The sequence below is a fragment of the Paramormyrops kingsleyae genome, chromosome 4, assembly GCF_048594095.1.
Source record: "Paramormyrops kingsleyae isolate MSU_618 chromosome 4, PKINGS_0.4, whole genome shotgun sequence".
In the NCBI taxonomy this organism is placed as follows: Eukaryota; Metazoa; Chordata; class Actinopteri; order Osteoglossiformes; family Mormyridae; genus Paramormyrops; species Paramormyrops kingsleyae.
The window spans coordinates 3,275,536-3,297,957 of record NC_132800.1 but is presented as its reverse complement, the minus strand read 5'-3'; the positions used below and the strand labels follow the sequence as shown (position 1 = coordinate 3,297,957).

At 44.7% G+C, this 22,422-nt stretch overlaps 1 protein-coding gene across 1 annotated transcript in view; it reads left to right on the top strand.

Moving 5' to 3' along the window:
- The window catches only part of LOC111838702 (cadherin-12-like), a 113,828-nt gene that overhangs the window by 30,435 nt on the left and 60,971 nt on the right, over window positions 1-22,422 (top strand). Inside the window, exon 3 of the mRNA XM_023801936.2 lies at window positions 16,332-16,755. Within this exon, the coding sequence (XP_023657704.1) occupies window positions 16,348-16,755 (408 nt within the window). The 5' untranslated portion in view covers window positions 16,332-16,347. The remainder of the gene's footprint in view (window positions 1-16,331; window positions 16,756-22,422) is intronic.

Genomic DNA, 22,422 nt, shown 5'->3' with positions numbered 1-22,422 from the left:
CTTAAAGAGCCGGGCAAATGTTTGGCTTTTGTACCTCTGAGCAAACGGCATCACAACTATATCAAAATAAGTTTAGGTCACTTTGGGAAGCGTGTACCGAAACCGTCACTCTGGCACTGGCGTGATTTTAGTATATAGACAGAAATGACCCAAAAAATTGTGATTTGGCCTTTCCTGCGTTGGCTGTTCCCATTGGCTCAACGATCTGCCAGCGGCCTTTGGAAAACGTCAAACCGCCGTGTGTGATCCATCAGGCGGATTCAGCGTGTAAATGTAAACTCACTTCGGTCGTATATGTTTACCGCGTGCCGTTTTAGCTGGTCCGGGAATAATTTTCCAGTACATTTTCTCGCTCAAATGATTTTTCGAGTGCATTTATTTTTTGAAATCCCTCTGCTGATTCATTTTTTTTTTTCGTGATAAACAGCTCATAGAACGTGTTATAGCTAGTGACATTAACTTTATATGGTGGGGGAATTATATAGCAGCTTATTGAGTCGGTATCTCACTGGGGGGTTCAGGGGGAACGTTGGCTGTAGGTCCGCGGTGTTGGCTGACGCCTACAAACCGTCACCTTCATTGTCTCTCTCCGCACTGCTGCGTTTTTAATCGCACTGTACCCCCTACGGCCAAACTGTGCTTCTTAGACATGCTTCATTGAATGGGTATGCCTCTTTCAATGAATAAATAACACAATAAAAGTAAAGGAAACACAGAAACGTTAGCTAGGGGGATGTTTTAAACTCTTAATCCTCTGAAACGTTTTCTGTTAGTTTTAGACTAGTCCCCCACCCCGAATTGCTCCACGCAAAAGCCCAGATTTGAATGTCCTACAGAGACACTCAACGCTACGGCACCAGAAACCAAGAAAAACAGGTCCCCCTCAATGGCATTGCAGAGCTGCGTTTGCAAAGGCTCATGGGAGATGGAGTTTTGGCTAATGATGCGTTTCGAGTGCTGCCTGTGACTGTCTGAGTCACGCTAGAGCAGCAGATCTTGATTTCATTTGCGCTAATAAGTGTTTTTGAGTTGGGGACGGTTGCAGAGAATGTGTAAATTTTAAATTGGGTCCTCGCTGAATAATCCAGGCTTGTTCTGGAACTGTTGTTCCTCCCTTTACAGGAAAACTGACACGGAGGCCCCAAGACAGACATAACCAATCGCTGTCACACTTATTAGGAGATAAGGGTATCCGGTGAGACGCAGCAGTGTGAGGGATGATGATAATGATGTCATAGCTGTGTATGGGTGTGGCTTCCAGATGCAAACAGCCAATCCCATGGGTGTCTGAATCCAGAATGGCTCACGGTTTGGCGAGGTGATGATGTGGTCTCATGTCGAGACCACAGCAGGCTGAGCAGTCGACATGACAACCACGATATGTTAGTTAATTTGTGATGAGTTCCGTCCCACCCCCCATTTTCTCAGCCCCCTCCCACACTGCCAGATATTCATTAATTTTCATCACTCATCCCAGGATGAAGAGTGGAGCTCCCTGAAAGGCAGGGATGGCTGTGGAATCCACTGGGTGGGCAGGGTGGGCCGGCAGGGTGGATAAAGTCCCCAGATGTCCAAACAGCAGGATCGTGAAGTGCTGAATATGCCCAGTTAGTTCTCCTGCTGTCCGTCACTGGAAGCGCCCGCTATCTGGATTTAACCGGCTGCAGTAGGCCGCCGCCTGAATCTTCCTGGGACACATAATAGCCTGGAAAAAATCACTCGGACCTTTGAAGTTTTCCAGGGCGGCGGGAAACAGTTCCCGTTAATCAAAATCTCCCGTCTGAACACAGACACCCCTTCCCCCGCCCAGTGCAAACCGACTTAGCACACTTTGCACATTTTGCCTTCGGCCATAGTTGGTGCGTCTAGGAGTGTGCGTCTGGTGTGCTCAGCGAGAGTTCATCCTCACATTAGTAGCCTACTGGAAACTGCTGCATAGGGGGCTTTGCGGGGGGGTTTCTCCGAAGGCATCGCAGTCCCGCTCGCGGGAGGGGCTGCTGGGTACACCTCCCCCTAAAACAGGCTTCCGTCTCCCTCCATCTTTGATGGCGGTTTTAGCGCTAAACGCAGCATGTGAGAGGTTAAAAGCATGAAGATAGACGAGCTCAGCCTGAGTGGCCCTCGCTGAGTCACAAGATCAACTGAGTCACACGATCAGGGGGAATCCATTTTCTTGTACTGGGAGTACCACATTGATTTGGCTTGTTCCTCTCGCTTCAAAATCAAAGTTTAATCAAACAGGGCTCTAAATTTTAATCAACCACCTGTCGACTATATTGATCAAGTCAGTGTAACAGTTCGGACACAGTCACGTGACCCTGGTACACGACTTTCTGCAGATTAGGTCACACTGCACCGTGCTACCAGAGTCACATGGGCTGGGTGAATCCTGCTCCCCTGCCCTGGTGTCTGTGCTCCAGAGGTGGACATTTCAGGTGCAGAAAGCAAGAATCCAAACCAGGATTTTGTTTCAACCATCCAGTTGAGCACTCTGTGATTGTGACTCTTTATATTCAACTGGTTGGTGTTTTCACCTGTGTTTTCACGTACTGTGTTTTTACCCCGTTCTCCTCCTGGTAGCAGAATGAATTGCTGAAATTCCCAGGGAGCATGAAATGGGAGTGGGGGGTCTCAATGAACAAGACGTGAGGACAAGTGATGCATAGTTTCTGAACTTAATTATTTAATTAATTGCCAAGGGGGGTTGGGGGCTTGGACCCTCAGAGGTTTTTTTTCCCCCTACTTTGGAGTTTTCGGTTGCTCTCCTCCGTTGTCTTCTGGCTTTCTTTGTTCAATTTCTTTCCTTCCTTTTTCCCGTTCTGTATCTCTCTCTAATTATGTTTTATGTATCACAACACATCCATGTAAAGCGCTTTGGGACAACTTTGTTGTGAAAGGTGCTATATAAAAAATAAATGTATTGTAATGTATTGTAATTTCTAATTAGTTAATTGTCCCATTTATTGACATCACCGTCAGTGAAGTAATCTGAAGTCCTGGGTAAATGAAGCTGTGCTCTGCATCGCTCTGACCCTGAATGCTGTTTCTACTCTAAATTTATTTACTCTCTGTCTCGGCAAACATCTTTGTGGTGAAATTAGGGCTGCGATGGCCCCCTTTTTTTTTTGTGGAAGGCGGTACCGTGGATTTGGCCCATTCCTCTCGGTTCAGAAGCTTAATTAGCATGGATCCAGCAGTCACTTACACATGTAGAGTTCGCAGGAGGGGGGCTGATTGAAATTCAGTGTTAACAACCTGCCTGTTGACTCTCTTAATCAGAGTCAACGTCATGGCTTGGACATGTGGTCATGTGACCCGTTTGGGTTTGGAAAACCCACTCGACAGATTGCCGAGATAAGATAAAGCTCCAGCTGACTACACTGGCAGAAATAAATGGCAGCTTTGTCTTTTTCTACTTAATGCTGTTCACGACTCACTTTCAAGACAGTGAAGAATCATTGTTCATGATATTAATAAAATAATTGAATGTATCAAACAATGCACAAGGTTCCTCTATTGCTCCCATTCATGTACTGTTTTGTGTAGATAGATAGATAGATAGATAGATAGATAGATAGATAGAAACATACATACATATGTACATATGTGGTTACTTTATCACTCCTGAAAGAAATTGCACAACACATACTTTTAGATAGCAGAAAATGACATGTAGACATTAATAAACAATAAGAATAAAATATAAATAACCATAAACAATACTACAAATACACGCTGTATCCCTGAAACACGGGTCTCAGTTTGTTTCCCATTGGCTATCCCCGTCGTGATGAGGGATGTGGCCCCGCCTACATTCTGCAGTGTTCACTGGTCACACACTGTACCTGCTAGCCCTCCTCAATGGGGGGCTCCATGACCAGCGTCAACCTTATCATTAGCCAATGATATGTTTTGAATCGGTGAGTGACAGAGGAAGGGGCACTCAGCCAGCCAATCAGCTTTCAGCTGGGACTAGTGCTCCTGTAGCCCCGCCCCTGGCAGATTGCCGTTGCTGTCCGCCAGCCACCAGGGCTGCCACGGTGACTCAGTTATGCTGGGGGAAACAATAAGGAATAAGCAGCTTAGTTAATTTGCATGTAATGGTGTCATCAATATTAATGCAATTAATCCATCAATTATTAATTAACAGCAATTGATTTCTTGTCATTTCATGCGGAAACAGCCCCACAGTCACTGGTCATTCGAGACGTGATCCGGTGACCTTCCGGTATGCTAATTGCCACCGTCGGCTGAAACTTTCCTTTGTTTGCTCATAGCCTGAGGGCCTGCTGCACCTACTACTCACTCATCCCCCCCCCCCCCCCCCCCCCGAATCGACCATCAATTAGTCCGGGTGGGGAGAGGAACAAAAGACAGGCAGACAGGCGGAGGGGGGATTAGGGAATTATACCTGGGGGATGCCAGATCTTTATTGACGGATGAGCCCCGCTACCCGAAATCTGAGAAAAATAAGAAGTGACTGGATAAACAAAAGGCAGGAGCAGAAGGTGGGGAACCTTCTGGAGCTCAAGGCTTTGAACTGCCCTGCCGTGGATGATGTTACCATGGACACCTGCCCCTGTTGGGTGAGATCAGAGAATCAAGCATCAGGTGACGACCCCCGTGACCCAGTGGTGACTCTCCTTGTCTCCTGTGGGCACCGTCCGCCACAGTTGCATACGCAGATTACCACCGAAACACGGCAGCATCTCTCATATGAACACCTCCTGATCTTGGCCCCCATCTTCCCAAGACTGATTGGATGGGGGGGGGGGGGGGACAGCTCTGTCTGTCTTCACGTTGAGCTGAACTCACTCAACATTGAGATTTTGTTTCCCATTTTCTGATTTTTATCTCTTGTTTGTCTGAGTGACATTTTTCTCTGCGGCCACTCAGCGAGTTAGGACGCCGTGCCTGTCATTGGAAGGTTGCTGGTTCAAAACCCATGGTCAGCGCTGTGATGTCACCGTTTGGCCCCTGAGCAAGGCCCTTAACCCCCAATTGCTCCAGGTATGCTATGAACCCCACCCCATCCCCAAGCTTGCTCTCCCCTCTTGATGTGTCTCTGTGTCTGAAGAAAAGCATGATGGGATAGGCAAAGAGACAGCTTCCACATGAGAATCAATAAAGTATCACTATTCCATATTCTGTTCCGCTCAGTATAACATTTTATTTTGCTGGTCTCACAGGTGTTTCTTTATAGTGCCGGCCAGGCGATCTTTAGTGTTATGCTGAACGTGACAAATCTCAAGCCCCCTGTTGCATTAGCGGTCCATTCGGCACAGCGCCGGACTCGGATCGATGACGCTGCCCCGTTTTAACAAGCCGTTAGCCACTGACAGGAAGCTGACCTGTTTTAACAGGCCGCGGATCAGCGCTCAGATTGTTAGCAGATATACAAAAGGATACATGAAGTACGGCTGAGTCATCTGATTAGCTTGGAAAGTCCAGCTGCTAGTAGTGAGACTACAAAGGTCCTGCTGCAAGCTTTTAATCACCTAGTGACTTTCATAAGGATTCATAAGACGGCCAGGACTGTAGCTATATAGGCAAGTCGAGAGCATTCCGATTTAAGTGGTTAGACGGTTGCTGTGGAAGCAGTTTTATGTCAGAGACGATGTGAGTGAACGTGATTCTGGGGCTTTTTGAGAATAATGCAAGTTTCTGGTCTTAGAGAGAGGATTTAGTCAAGGCCTGCAGAGAACCAATGAGCATGAAGTATATAATCAGCTGATTCATACCTATCTCTGTCTCGTCCATTTTCACATTATCCCCCTTTCTCTAGATTATGGATATCCGCTGGATGGTAAACAGAAGGTGCATGTCACGTGTCTGAGCCACCTGATGATCCCTGCCTAAGAGAGTCATTAAAACAAAAAAAAAGAGTGTCAAGAGGTGAAAACGGTGACGGAATGAAAATTCACGGTATTGATTCTGGATTAGACCAAGGACTCATAGCTGCTCTCCCCCTTTGTGGTTGTTTTGGGGTTTTAACCAAGGGGCTCTTATCTAGTTTTTTTTTTGCCTTTTTTTGTTCATGCAAATGTAGTCTCGGTGAAAATTTATCCAGCTCCTCAGACTGCTTAATCTCCCTTCCCGCCGGTCAAACCCAAACTTTAACCTCAAGAGTCCCCTCCCTGTTTGAGCAGTGAGACTCCCTTGATTTCAGCATCCGACTGGAAGGAGTCCCGCAATCCGTTCACAATCACAGAAAAAGGGACAATTAGATTGATTGGAAGTGGTTCTCCGTGTATCAGTGCAATTGCAGCGCTCGTGTTAATGTATAAATCATTGCACCCTTGATTGGGACTGTAAAAAAAATAACGAGCCATTTATTTTAGGTACTAGCTAATTTACTCGTTTTTCTAAGAGCTGCCAGTCTTTTTCCAACCTCTCTTCAAGGGTCTCTCTCTGAAATACTTTCCTGAAGAGCATGATTAGGAATTCGTGAGCAGGAGATATCCTCAAACTAATGAAAAACTTTTCTTTTATAATCCATTCTTTTTATTTTTTATTTAGTATTATTATTTTTAAGTTTAACAGCATGACTATCACCAAGCTAAATACCATTAGCTTTTATTGCAGCAGAAAGGAAATTCTCTGCTATTCCAAGACGATTTGGTGAAATGTTGCTCATCGACATACTTGCCTGCCTGAGTTAATGGCGTCGAACCATCCGTTTGTGTTTCATCCAGCACGCTGACTTCTAATAACTTTCTGTGGGAGTCTAAAGGCTTTAATCTCGGCTGGCGGAATGGAGCGCACCCTTTGATTATCACAAGCAATGAGAGCTGCGAGCCAGTTTGTCCTGCGAGTTCGCTTGACGCGGAGGTACGGATCTCGGGGTGCGACGCAGGACGCAGCCTTGAGGGGGCGCTGGCGGCGAGGATGCGTCGTGGTTTTGGGAATTACAGAAGCTGTCACTTCCTGCTGTTAGGAATGGCCAAGAGGCAGACAACTTCATGTCTCTGAGATGATTTCTGGAGTAACTTTGATGATCGCAGTTGGGCCTTGAGTAATGGAATTACATCGGTACTGGTGTTTGCAGCCGCATCAGTCTGTGATGTAAAAGCAACATTATGTGTATTTCTGGGTGTAATAACAAGAAAACAAGAGAAAATGCTTTCATCCAGGGACCATGGGGTGCATCTGAATGGGGGGGGATTAAGTCACGTCCTAATGTCTGTTTCTTTTTTTTCTTTTGAAAAATTCAGACATAACCTTTGTTATATCTTTGTTAAAAATTTAAATTAAACAATGAGTATAACTGCACCATGTCATTTCCATGACCACCTGTTCTCCAGAGCAATTCCACTGAAGTAAAATGAGTAAGATGGGGGATTCGGAAGGTTTTCCAGGGGCTGTGGGGTTAGGTGGTCATGGATGAGTCTATCGCTGACGCTAAAGTGGGTTTGGGCTCTCTGAAAATGCCTCCGGAACGCGGTGGGAAACGCACACCCCTGCGCTGAAGTGGTTTGTTCCGTTACACCTTGTCACACAGAGCAATGAATGTATACATTCATAGAAATTGTTCTTTTCTGCCTTTTTTTTTTTTTTTTTTTTTAGCCTTGCCCTGTTTTTCATCTAACCTCACAGAGAGGGGACTTTCTGTTTCCTTTCATATTTTCTTTCCAATTCCCTTGAGGCACAGTGTCCTTCGGTATCCAAACAAATCGTAAGAGCAGATCTATGGAGTTATCCACGCCTGACCTCGGTAATTACACAAGCAACCGCAAACACAAAATTACATTTAATTGCTTCCGAGATCTAAAGGGCAAAATTTAATTTTATTAAAATTCTCACTTTAAATAACTTGTTTTATTGGTGACAGCTGGCGGCTCGCAAGAGAGAACAATTCAGCCCATTAATGTCCGTAGAGTAGAGGAAAAACAGGCCAAGCGTGAGTGTCATTCATCCTTCATTTGCATTGCTGAGCTCTTTTTTGTTTTCACTCTTTTATTCTCCCTTGCGGGGTCTTGGGTTGCTTGTAGCGTGCAGTGCTTTCCTTGTGTGTTCAGTTATAGTGAGAGAGGCTTCCTTTTTCTGCTAAACTCTGGGTGATTAAGAGGAACATGATGTATGTACCCATTTCAGTAAGTTAACATCGTGCCTCGGGATCGCTGATGTGTGCAAGAACACTGTGGATTAAAGCAAAACGCTCGTCTTCCTAGCGGCCAGAGGGGGTTTCTCGGATGCTGATAAAGAGTTAACCCCTAACTAAAAAGGTATGAAATGGCAAATTCTGGAACAAACTCGCAAACTGTAGGAATTTGCTGAGCAACCGCACAGATTGTTCTGGATGAGAAGCTCGGCGGAGGAGTTGAAAGAACCGTATAAAGACAGATCAGCTGCCTGGCTTTACCCTGTCCTGCAGCCCGTAAGACCTCTTCACCCCTCCAGCAGAGAGCGCAGAGGAGGCAGTGTGGCAAGGGTGACCCCTGAATGCTCCTGTACCAGCGCTGGTCCAGGAACACGAAGCAGAGAAAGGAAATAGCTTAAGCCTAATCTTTAAAAATAGCAAAGACACTTCTTGCCACAGGTGAAGGAAATTACCCGTAATCCAAAGCGATTCAGTACCGGATAAGCAGTGTATGTATGTATGTATGTATGGATGGATGGATGGATAGTTTCAAAAGTGATCAAAAGAACAAAGCAGGCTAATGTTCTGCCCATTTCTGACCATTGTGCACTCCTGGAGCTGTATAGGTATGATGATCCTAGAACTGTTCCAAACCTTTCAAACCTCAAGGGTCTCTGGTCCCATAGGATAGGGTGGACATCCCATTCCTCTCCCCCTAGTGGTCTCTGGGTGAGTAGCAGGTCGCTGCCAAAACACAGCTCCTCCCTCAAATGGGAATTGCCGAGTACGTTGGGACAAGCAGACAGTCACGAAGGAGTAAGATGCGAATTTGTCTTGTGTGGAGTGAAAGCAGCCTCCGTGTCAGCGACGCTGCCCGGTGACGGATCCCCCGGCCCCTCTGCTTACGCGCCTTTTCCATGGCACACGCTTGGCAGATTCCCATGGCGGCACCTTCTCTTATCCAGTTTATCTTTCCTGCTGACTCATGCTCATCTTCAAGCTGTAGTGGGGGCGGATGGGGGGGGGGGGCATCTTAAACAGCAACATCGACCGTCTGCAGGGAAAATGGCAAAATGTTGTATTCCACCCCCCCCCCCCCCACCCCCCCGACTATCTGAGCCCAGAAGGACAAATCCCAACAGACCTGATAGCAAATGTAAAATCCTGTAAATCACTGTGAGCATACGGGGGCATTGAGTGTCCCAGTCCTCCCCCCTCTGAATCATCACTCCTGGGAAACACCCCTAAGGGGCCACAGGACTCGTTGAGCAAAGGACACCATGAAAGGGGAAAAGTTAGGCCCTATGGAATTAGGCACATCTTTACCTTGGTCCGGGTTAGGAGACCCTTCGGGCACAAAATCTATAGCATTCTCCTTGTTGGTGTGGTCCAACAAATCAATGACCATATAATCAGGTCGCCGGACCCTCCTGTGACGTATCACTGGCTTTTGTTAAGTTCTGTCCCATAATCACTTAACAGGATGTGTTTCTGGTTTAATTTGGTTCCTGCGTCAATGTGTACTTCATTTAGACACTAAAGTCGCCTCTGGGATCACTGGTTTGCAGCAACGAGCTATTCGATGGCGTGGACTTGAATGATATTTCACGCTGTTATCGCCTCTCATCCTTTGGGTCGGAGTGATGAGTCTTATGGGCGACAAGCCGGCAGAGGAAAGTCTTGAGAGGGTGAGGGAATGGGTGTTTGTGTACGGTTTTGACAGAGAATAACAACTGGGTTTTTATTTCGCTTTTTTTTTGTTTGTTTCTGCAGTGTCGTGCCGTATCCTCAATGTCTGCTTGTAGTCTGTGTGTCTGACGGGTCTCACGAGCGATTTGTATTATGCCTGCCGTTCCACACTGCCTCCGTGTGACTGTGGTGACAAGGCTACAACCCAGTCAGGGGTGATGCCACAGGGGCACTGGCTCCAGCTGAAAGCTGATTGGTCCCTGGAATTCCCCATCCCTGTCACATATCGATTCAAAAGTATCATTTGCTAATTTATGAGTCGTGGCCCCTCGTATGCGCCACACTTCCCAGAATTCCCCCTGCTGTGGAATCTGCATGAGTTTTCACGCATGTATGTTTGATTGGGTGGCCAAGGTGGCCATCCTCGCCAGAAGACCCACCTCATGCATGCCTCACCAATCGCTGCAGCTGTGGTTAATCCACACCCCACATATTCACTACACATGTTCATATGATAAGGAGATGATCAATAGTTCAAATGAACTTTCCATTCTTCCATGTAGTACAGGAGCATATCTCATGGGGCGCAAAGACCAGCCAAGACCGGATGTCAGACTATCACAGTCAGTTAGCCTATATATCTTATATAAGACACACAGAGTCTGGCCAAGGTTATGAGAAAGAAGGTCTCTAGGCAGACCCTGGTTCTACACCTAATGCTTGGCTGGTTCATGGACACAGGCCGGACTTTCTGAAGAGCAGGTCGGGGTTTTTATAATTTAAAAAAAATCTATACGTCTTCTGTCGCAAAGCTTCCTACCAGAAATAAATCAGCAGAGTGCCACTTATTTTCCGTCAGGTTATTTATTAGCCATGATGAAGCCATGATTCTTCATCAGAGTGAGAGTTCTACAGTAAAATGTTTTATTTAATTTATCTCTTTCAGTTTTTGTCATTTTCGCAAGCCTTTCAGCACGTGACGGACCAATAACTCACGCCGGGGAGACAGTTTTATTTACACACTGATAATCAACGGGAAATTCTGCTACAGCAGCACACAGATTCATGTCCAATCGCTGCATAAGCTGTGTTACAATATGGCTTGATATAGATTTTCAATTCCATTACATTTCACTGCCGCAGCTAACATAAGCCATTTTGTGGATAAGAGAAAATCAAGGATGACAAAGTCATCACCGTGTCCAGTAATTACATTTATTCAATGGAATGGCTTAGTTATTAAAGTGAATTTGCACAGCATTATGAGGAAATGGAAATACTCAGATTATCATCAGAAAGGTGGGTCAGCTGACTGCTGTCATGTGATCGCCAACATGTTTTATATCAACTGGATGCATCTTCTGTTCAGTAACTGTTTACTGGGTGAAATGGTGCATAATTCTTTGTCGGAGGCAGATGATGGGAGATGGTAGGAGCTTTATTTTTAGTGTATCATCCCTGTCATGGTTAGTAGACATAAAGCTGACCCTATGGCCTGCTTTTATGAGTTTATGGCGAGGAATCTACCTTTTTTTCTTCCTTCTCTAAAAGTGGTGAGAAGATCAAGCTAAATTTATTAATCTGTTGTTGACTGCAGCATTATTTGTGTACTAGGACCATGCTTTACCCATAATGCCGCTGGGTACAAAATGAAGACGTTCAGGTGAAGTATTTCCTTTAACTGGTTTGCATACTGGGTTTTGCACCTGCAGCCATCTCTTAAAAAGTCATTTTAGTTCATTAAACCTGAGTGTCTTTAAGGAATGCCTTGAAGATCAGGAGGTACCATTCCTAATTTTTTTCTTGGCCCTGAGTCACTGTCTAACAGCACTTTCCAATAGATGGTACTTTCTCACCTCCTCGGCTACATGCAGAGATATTAAGAGGGATTTCTTCTTTAGGAACGGTGCTCAGTTCCAGCTTAACTCTTCATTTAAGAGCAGTTTAGTGTCTGCAAAGTGAAACGATACCACTTCAGTGTCATTAATCGCACACCAAACGCAGTGCTGGCTGTAAGGACTTGGGTTATAGAAAACCCGCCGATTACAGAAAAACTCAGGTCTCAGCCTCTGTGTCCATGTGGAGAAACGCTGAAAAGCTGCAGAGCAGCAAGAGGTGAACTGGAGCCTGATTTGCTGCCTGGGGTCACATGTGGAGAAGCCGCCAAACTCTTGACCTGCTCCTCTTGCATTCTTGAACAGTCACCATAGCAAACCGGCTCATATTTCACATAGTTTCTCGCCCTACACTGCAGCTGTCATCCAGAAAAATAATCCTGAAGCAAACGAACAGATATAAAGTATATTATGCACCAACTCAACTCTGTTTCTCCAACACCACAGAGAAATATGCAACTCTTGTTTCACCTTTTATAGCACTATATAATTTTACCCTCTACCACGCCCTCTGTGCTCATAAGAGGTACGGTCTATCCTGCTCTTTATATGAAAAGGCTTAATCGCAACGAATGCTTTCCTGTTGTTTCACCAAATACATTCCCTTAATTTTATTTTACGTTCCACCTAATAGCTGAGTTACGAGCGATTTGGCTGAGATATCTCGTTTCTGAAATAACAAGTTATGAAATCTAATTTGGAGCAAATTGAGTTTAGGGTTATTAAATCTGCTTTCCAGCCCGGTATTAATCGTTTGGGGCAATCGGAGAGAGAGCCCAGTGGCAGAGCTGGAGAACACAGGCATGCTGCTGTGTGGTTTTAATGTTTTGCTGTCCATCCATGGAGCTGCTTATGTTGTACAGGGTCAGCATGAACCCGGAGCCTATCGCAGGAAGCCCAAGGTACGAGGCAGGGGGCGCTCTGCATGGGAGGCTGGACCACTGCTAGGCACAGACGCGCTAAGGGTGATTTAATCCAAAAAATCCACTTATACCATGAGCTTTTGGACTTGGGAGGGAAGCAGGGAGGCCATAGGAGAGCTGGATAAATGGGAGGAACAGGAGAAGTACACACAAGGAGCAGGGAGGTGTGAGGTTACAATGCTCCACAGTACCTCACATGGTAAAGGGGGAGTTGCTGATGAAATTTCAGTCATTACAGACTCAGCATGTCATTTACCTCCCCCCCCGCCCACCCATTATATTGCAATCACAGAAATCCATCTCTCTTCTGGTGTTCAGACCTTCTTTTCTGTTACATTGGAGGGTGAAAGGTCAAGAACCACCAGCACATTTCCGGCACTCATGTCATCATGGAAATGAAATATTCTGCCTGGACCCTGAATGGATAGAGAGCCACAACTGTGTGTGTGTGTGTTTGTATTTGTCTATACATATACATAAGAAGATCCATATACATAGACAGATATGGCTCTTTATATTTGTGTATATGTATAATATGTAGTTTTTTTCCAATTAATCAAAAAACACTGTGGGTGGTTTCAGCCAGTGTCATCAATCACCAGCTGCTTTATCCCACTTCTTGTTTGGTGTTTTGATGGCTCCCGCTGGGCCAAAATAAGTGATTGACAGCATACATAATCCCACCCGGCCTAGATTTCAAAGCCATCTCATTACTACAGCTCCAACCCGCTCGAGAATTTTTATTGGTTGACGGCGTGACACCTGACCTGGCTTGCACCAATGGGCAAATCCAAAGACTGCTGGCCCTATAAATACATTGTGCATTGTATTATGAAATATGAACCTGTATTTTTTTGCTCTGAACCTTTCCCCGTCAAGTAATCAGTTTTGAGTATCTACAGTCATTAAGATTGACAAATATTACGATTGTGTTCGTTAATCCTTAGTTTCTTGTTGAAAATGTAAAAATTATCAGCTGTATTACATTGTGTCATACTTTTCCTAACATTGTTAACTTATCTGATCATAACCTTTCAACAGCGTGATTCTCTATGAGAGCATAATGTCTACTCAAGGCAAACACTTTTTGTAATATGAGCGGTTTATAGCCCTGAAGTGGTACTTCCTTTATATGTCTAAGGGAAATTTACAGCTCATTTTCAATACAGCAATGAGAATACATTATTTTCCTGTTGATGTATTCTCTTGTTTTATTTTAGCTTCTTTTGTCCATTAATAAATACAAATAAATATTGTAAATTTGCAAATATTCTTTCATAAAAGAACTGGGGTGAGTTTCCCGAAGCGTTGTTAACGCTACGTCGTTCTTAAGTTCTGTGTTAAAAGATAGAACTAACGAACGACGTAGCGTTAAGAAGGCTTCGGGAAACTCACCCCTGCTTATCTACAAATACACACACAGAAACATAGCTGTGGAAAAAATTAAGAGACCATTTCTCAATTTATGAAATTTCTCGGTGTGTGTCTGTGAATAACGTATATATTTTTTTGCAAACTGCAGCCTGGTTCCTCCCTGTTTCTCATTAATGAAGGGCTTCTTCCTTGCTTTATGGGACTTCAGTCCTGCTTTTAGGATCTTGATGCAAGCTGTCCTAGCAGTGCACTTCACACCTGCACTTAATGTTTCCCATTCACTTTTGAAGGTCACTTGATGTCATCCTCCGATTCAAGAGAAACTGTCGAATAAATTGACTGTCATCTCTGGCATTAGAATGTCACTTCCGCCCTTTACCTGGCTGGTTTGTAGTCATTACCAGTGTCTCCTGCTTCACCTTGTTCTTGTGTACTGCTGTCTTAGAAATTTTGGACCTGGAAGCAATCTGCTGCTCAGCGTAGCCTTCTGCCAGCTGAACCATAGAAGAAACCGGTTTGCTTAAAAATATAGTGTGGTCTCAATTTTTTCCACAGTTTATACACACACACACACACAGACACGCACCTGTCGGGTATACCTATCTTTATGGGGTCCGCTCATTCACTTCTATGGGAAAAATGCTAACTCTAACTATGACAACCTTAACCCCCACCCTGCCCTAACCATAACCACAAGTAAGCAAGCAAAATACAACAGTTTTGCATTTCTAGTTTTTTCATAGTAGTCACCGATTTTTATAAAATGGAGTTTTCCCTTTCAGGGACCAGAAAACTGGTCCCCATAAGGGAAAAAAACTAATATTTATCATGTTATGGGGACATTGTGTCCCCATAAGGATAGGTATACCCACTCGCACACACACACACACACACACGCACACACACACTCATAACACAATGCTAATTGTATAATTGGTGCAGGAAAAAGAGAAGCATAACTGATCGATGGGCTGCAATGTGTTCAGGTACAGCGTTACGCCAAGTGCGAGGTGTCCTATCTGTCAGGGCCAGCCTCTGAAATGTGTCACTATTGATTAGTGAATCACTCCCCTTAATTTTCTGTGAAGGTGTTAAATGACAAGGAGGTCATCAATTATTAATGTCCTGGGGCCAAAAATAGCAGGGTATCTGCAGTGTGATGCGGTGAACCGGGCACGCATCCATGGTGGTCACATGTTAGCATTGCATTATGGGAGTTTTTCAGAAGAGTCAGTTCTTGTCTTAATTCTTTTGCATATAGTGGCATATGGTCCCAAACAAGACAAAGTGCAAAGACAGTTCACGTTGTGTATACGTGTAGTGTATATATGTAGAAAATAAGTAAAAAGTACACAAGTTGTTTTCATATAAGTAATTAACAACAGGCATTCTTAAAGCTTGCGTTGAAGGAGTGCCCCTTTTAATAGATGCTTTTTGCAGAATAAGACTGCACAACGGTTGTGTTTGAACCTTTGTTGAGTTTGATGTAAAATGATGGACTCAGATTTTGCATTTGAAAATATAACAAAATAACAGAAAGTCTTAATTCAGGTGGAACTGGTTTCTCTGTGCTTATGTTGAATTAGTATTAATTCTCTCAGGTATTACTTTGAACTGTCTTGGATCCTCCCTTTTCGGTATAACACATCAGCATCAATAAGGCTGAAACAAATTAGTAATGAAGAGATGGATATTTTGCATAATTTTTTAAATGTGTACTAGATGGTAAATAGTTTTGAATTTTAAAAGTGTTAACTGCTGGAAATGATCTGTTAACGCTATCTGGATTGTGGACACGCTTCTGGGTAAGACCACCAGGACAGTGTTAGGTCAAAACCCAGAATTATCTCACTTCAGCTTGTGCGTGTTGACTTAAGTTTATAAACTTCATTCAGTAGTTTATATACTCTGAGAGTTACACAGGGCGACCTGGAGAACCAAGTCATTGACAGAGTTTGGCTTTGACCCCGACCACAGTTTACACTTTGCTTTTAATAAGCAAGTCCACTCTTTGTTTTTCTATAATGATAGCATGCCTGGGGTGGGGGGGAGGAGGGGGCATCCATTTTTTTCTCCATACTTGGGAGTTTTTAGTTCCTATCCCCATTCTCTTCTTTCTTTCTTTCATTCTTTCTCCCTGTATTTGTATTAATCTGTTTATTTGATGTAGTAATATATCACAATACACTCATGTACAGCGCCTTGGGGTGACTATGTTGTGAAAGGCACTATATCACTATATTATATAATTGAATTGAATTATCCATTGTTGTTTTGTCATTATACTGAATTTTTTCATAAGCCGTGTAGCATACAATGGAGATTTCTATTTTGTCATTATTTATTAATTAGTTTTTAATGTGCTTTCAGTCTGGTGGCAATCTGCATGAGACACAGAGGAGACCAGACCGAACAACATCTATCTGTCCATCCAGCTCTGCCCTTTGGAAGCTGTTCATCACCAAGCAACCACCTCATCCCCCAGCTCCCGCCGGACCACTTTCGGAGCACCTGGAACTTTTTTGAGTTCACCCTGGACCTTCTCGTTCCGAGATCGCCAATGCTTACAAGGAACTGTCTGTTCCTGCTGCTCTGGTTTCTTGTCAACGAAGGTCTCCTGTCACCCCTCCGTCCGCCCTCCCAAGGCAGGCTGGGAAAGGAACGCCCCCGCGGCCCCGGAGGACTGAGGAGGAATGGCGGACCCGGATTCCAGCGGGTCAAACGGGGCTGGGTGTGGAACCAGTTCTTTGTCCTAGAGGAGTACATGGGTTCTGACCCACAGTACGTTGGCAAGGTAAGATGACTTTGTGATCTTTGTAAAGCACATCTAGGTCCTTGTGGAAGTACAAGAACAATCTGAAATTGCGCCAACTTTTGAGATTGGGGACGGGGGAGAGGTGAAATTGATGGATGAAGTAATAATAATGTGCAGATTCAGGTCCCGGTGTAGCCAGGGTGCAGCCAGTTGGAGCGACGCGGGATGCTTCATTAAACCTCGACTTCTGTAAATGAGGAACGGGCGATGTGGGCAGCATCCCCCAGTGGAGACAAAGCAGCGTCATTTGGGTGGAAAATAGACGAAGTCAAATGTGACGTTGAAGGTTGGGTCTTCTGCTTTGGAGCAGAATGGTTGAGTAAAGTCTCTGTCGGATGCTTCAAGATTTAACAAGATGATGAAGAGAGGAAGCGTTTGACCAAGGGCTTAGGGGTAGGCTTTGGGTTTAGGCCGCGGGCTTTGGGATAGCATCAGCTTCCCTAAATTGAGATCAGTCACACCTGCATTAGGGGGAGCGTTGGCATTTGTGGTGATATTAGAGTTAGGGTTGGCGTTATGGTTCAGGCTATGTTTAGGGTTGCCAATATCTTAGCAATTTGACATAATTCTACAGTTAGGGTTGACAGTTTTGTAGATAAGAGTGGGCACTTGGTTTCAGTTGGCATTAGTGTTGTTAGTTAGGTTGAAGTTTTGTTCCTTTTGCCATGCCTTCTGTGGCCTCCTGGGCGGATGCTTATTTGGCAAGTTTTGGGAGTAACACACTAGATGCAGTGGAAGTCCTGAATGAGGAGGAGTCAGCTGGCTGAGGGGGGACAGCATACATGACCCATGTAGCCATCAGAGGACTACTAACTTGGACCAGTACCTCACCTGAGATGGTACAGGCACCATTGGGAGGCATCTAGTCCTATCTGTTGGTTTTTATTACTTTTTAAACAACAAGATTCATCTTACATTGGGGGAGCCCTTTCCAGTAATTCCAACATTTTGTTTGTATATGTGCTGTTTTACAGCACGTTATATATTTTTTTATCTTGGTGCTGTAGTATTTTTTCACAGGGGCGAAATCAATACCGTATCTGTCTGAAAATCTATTAGAGGCTCTATATTTAACAGGACACACGGGATCCATTGACCTGAGAGCACAGTTTGTAAATGGACTAGTGACTTTTACCAAACAAAACTGGAATTTCTAGGCGGCGTAAAACCAGCCTGTGATTCTTGCTCGAGACGAGACCTCTTGCTGATACTAACTTGTGGTCGAACAAGAATACCTTCAGCCCTGCGGCTCGTGAAACATCGATTCTCTATTTGCCCAAAACCAGAGACCCCAAGGAGTTTTTTTTCCAACACCGTCAAAGGCAATGAGCTTCTGACTCCACTGCCAGAAGTATTAAGAATGGAGTTTGAATCCAGAGCACTGACCTTACTGGGATGAGTGAATTCCAGTTCATCTGCCAAGGTCAAGACTGTTCATAGGGGGGTAACTAGTGCTGAGGGCCTTGTTGTATTTGTGTATTTTCTTTATGTATTCTTATGTCCCCTGTATCTATGTCTCCTATTCATTTTAATCCACACGGTAATACGATTAATGTGACTGTGACTCTTCAGATGACAAATTAGCATGATTTGTTTATAAATCAACAGACACTTTTATGCTAAGTGATGTACGATTGAGAAAGCAGAGTCAGACAGCCCTCGAAGCATCTGAGGTTAAGGGCCTTACTCACGGGCCCAGCTGTGATACCACCCTGCCGACTCTGGGATTGGAACCGGCGACCTACCGAGGACTGGACACTTCCCACTGATTTTTCTTCTTAGAAAATGAGTGAGAGAAGAGTTTGGACGAACACGCAATCACACATCCTGACAACCTCAGATGCAGCCATGGGGGAAAAAAAGGGATTTTTACATAGAATATGACAAGTTAGACAACATAATGAATGAATAAATATATAGAAATGTGAAATAGTGGTGTGGCTCGTGACTGGGGATGCGCAATGAGAGTGACAGCACATTCTCTCAGTTTAGAAATATACATGTTAACAGCTTACAGTAGCTGTTAAAATGAGAGGGAGAGAGGAGTGGTATTCCATGTATTCTTGTTGGAAAATTCTCTTTTTGCTTTGCCCCACCTTGCTGTCCACGCAGGTGAGAGCAGACTTGGGGGTTATGATGAAAAGGCATCCACCTTGCGGCACCCGGGGAGCTGGGGGCTAAGGGCTTTACTCAATGGCCCACAGACTTGTAACTATTCGGCCAAAGCTGGGGCTCAAACCAGCAACCTTCTGATCACAGGCACGCAGGTTTAGCCCTCTGCACCGCTCACCACCTAGGAAGAATGCATAAGTGGAGCTAGGAATTCTGCCCGCCCCCGACAGAATTTCACCTTCTCCCTTGCAATCTGAAATAAGGGAGACCTTAAGTGTTGTACACAAACCTGCCAAATCGCTGCAATTTGTGTTACTAATTTAGCTGAGATATTCTACTGATAATTCTTCCTGTTCAGGGGCCCCTGTAAAGTGCCGCCCCCCTGAATCTACAAGGTTTGCAATTCCCCTACTGCACCCGTGGGTGTATACAGTAAGCTGCAGCGTAAGGCAGTTCTTCCAGCGTTTTGTGCATCTTATGCGTTATGCTGTGCACCCTGACTTACCATGGCAACTGATGAGTTACATCACCCCCCCTTCATAAACACTGCACTGCTCACTTTCTGCATTAAAGGTAAGATAAATCATTTTCTTATTCACTTGATTTGTATGAATGAGGCCGTTTAGCAACGGTCTTTGCTTATTTGGACCGTGACTGGCGTGATGCACAAATGAGCTCTCTGCAGGGCAACGCTATTCAATAGCACGCCTCGCAGACGGGCGAAAGGCTGCATCGCTCGCATCTTCCCATTAAGCGAGGACGTGATTCCTGCACGTCAAGTCTTTCCGAAAAATGCCAAGAAAGACTGTGCTTCTGTTCCGTTAGGATTGCAAAATTTGAGACTTAGAGAAAATAGAAGAGAAAACACATACACAACATACACATGCAAATTTCTCATCGCAACGAGCCAGAATATATATTTTGTTGTTTCGTGATGTATGACTTGGATAGAAGAGCGTGGACGACCTGACAACAGGTGCGGAAATTCCCCTGCATCCAGCTAATTTTGAAAGCCTGTCATTTGGTCGCGTCAAATGTAGGGGGTGAACTGACAGGTTGTCTCTCTTACTTTATATTTCGATTACGATTCAAATTAGCCTGAGCATTTTTACAGAGCACTGAGTCCAGGCTGTACCGCTGCCGTGTACCCCATGCTACCTGCAATAAGCTCCAGGAACTCCCTTGATTCCCACTGGGATGAAAAATGGCTCATCGGAATGTTTCCTGCAGAAAGGTCAAAACTTTTGGAAGAATCTGAAACTTTTATATAGATATGGTGTATTCAGCAAGTACATTAGTAGAAAACAATCAGAACGATTATAACTATATGGATGGATGGATGGATGGATAGATAGAATTATACATCTACATGTTTGTCAATTAATAGCAGTTTTTTTGTTTCTTTTATCATTTTAATATGTTCATTCTGTTTATTATCTTGTGTTTTTTTTTTTTTTTGAGAGTATGCTTAAATTGTGTACACCTTGCCACCCCCTGCACCAAAGCATATTCCTCATACTTTTTGCATGTTATTTTAACCACAAAGAGGGAAGGGTCTTTAGTTTCTCTCTAACTTACACTCTGCTATGCTGTACAAGCGATGGGCCACAGAGTAGTATTTACACATTATTCCCAGAGTCCTATTTACACATTATTCCTAGAGTAGAATTTAGACAATACTCCCAGATGATTATTTACACATACCCCAGATGAGTATTTACACATTGCTCCAAGAGGAATACTTTCACATTACTCCCAGAGGAACATTTACACATTGTTCCTAGAAGAGTATTTACACATTACTCCATCAGGCTGTGATGTTTCATAGCCAGCAGGTCCCTGTACTGTTATCCCCACGTGCTTGAACCCAGAACCCAGTGTAGCCACATCTCAATCTGCCTGGGATGAATTTGCTGACCGCCGGGATGCCAAAGTTCGGCTTTTCTCAGAACCCGCAGCACTGGCTGGTTCCATCAATCCGTATCCTGGCGCTTTATGGCCTAGTCGGCTCTGATCGACAGCTGCTGTTCTCCTTAAATAAGCGATTACGCGACATCGACTCGCATTAGCTCCGTCCCTGGTGCACTGCTCGAGTCTCCCGCCGAGTGTGTCGAGGAGTGCAAGGGCTCTGCGTGTCCCATATCGAGCGCTTTCCACAGAAACGCGGCACGGCGTGACAGGATAGCAGGTGGCAGAAAGGTTTGCGAGGCCGGGGATCTGAGGTTTTCACCAGAACGCCTTGTGGACCAGGGTGGTAAGATGATGTCTGTGAGCACAGGATTCTGTCTGCAGTGATGCTGATGCCAGACATCTGACTTAGAGTAATGCAACGCTTCACTGGGCAAGAACTCGTGGGGATGTGACCTTTGGAAGGGCCCTGTTCCTTCAAGGGCAGTTAATGTTGCCCAAATCTCCAAATGCAAAAACAGACAAAAGCATATTATAAATGTGCAAACTGTCAAAATAAACAGATCATCTCAATTTGACCAGACAGCCAGGTGCTGAGGGATTTGCCCCAGCAAGCTCAACCTCATGTTTAATTAAGAAGTGTATGGACTCTATGACCATCCATACCATCCATCCATCCATGTGGTCGCGTTGAGCCTCTAGCTCTTCGCAGTAAGTACTGGCCACACGAGATATGAAATATCAAATATATAGTTATGGAATCAAAGACTATTTCAGAAACTCACGTCCTGCCGGGTTCCTGTTGATTTCCAAAACCCACTGGCATTGAGTTACAGTGGGAGCCACTGCGCATTTGCTCATTAGCGGCTCTGCTGATGACGTTCCCTTTTAGAACAGACGTGTTGAAGCCCGATTGAAAGGCGCTGGCACAGTGGGGCCCAGCACAATGCAGAGCAAGCAGAATAAACCGCCCCCAGCTGTTCTTTATGCAGTTTATTTGTTGTCTTATATCCACTGGCACTAAAGCTGGCACCAACTCAGTGCCTCTGGGATCTGTGCCTATGGTGGGGTGGGGGGGGGGGGGGGGGGTGTATAATTTGAGACTGCTTGTCTGTGCACGAACCCTCGAGAGGTCATGTGACCTCTCCGGACACGTATCATTCAAAGAGGGACTTCCTTACAGCTGCCTATGTTTACAAATGCATATCTAAAATTGGTTGGATGCAGTGTTGGGCATTCCAGGTCCAGAAGCTACAAATCCAGACCAAGCTGCCAACTGAGCATTAAGAATCACAGTCATGAAATACTCAACTAGACGGTAGAAAAAAAATCTTGGTCTGGATTTGTAGCTTCTGGACCTGGAATGCCCAATACTGGTTGGATGTGGGGGCAGTGTGGGGTTCAGCAGGTTAGGACCCTGGATCTGTGATTGGAAGGTCACTTGGTCAAGTGCCATAGTCAACAGGTTGATTTTACCATTGGGCTCCTGAGGAAGGATTTAACCCCAAAGTGCTCCAGAGACTGGCTGATCCTGCTTTTTTTTAAGTGTCATATCCATTTGTTATTTACCTACCACAGGCATGGTAATTTACCATGGTATAATCACACACCTGGACTCTGTATTTA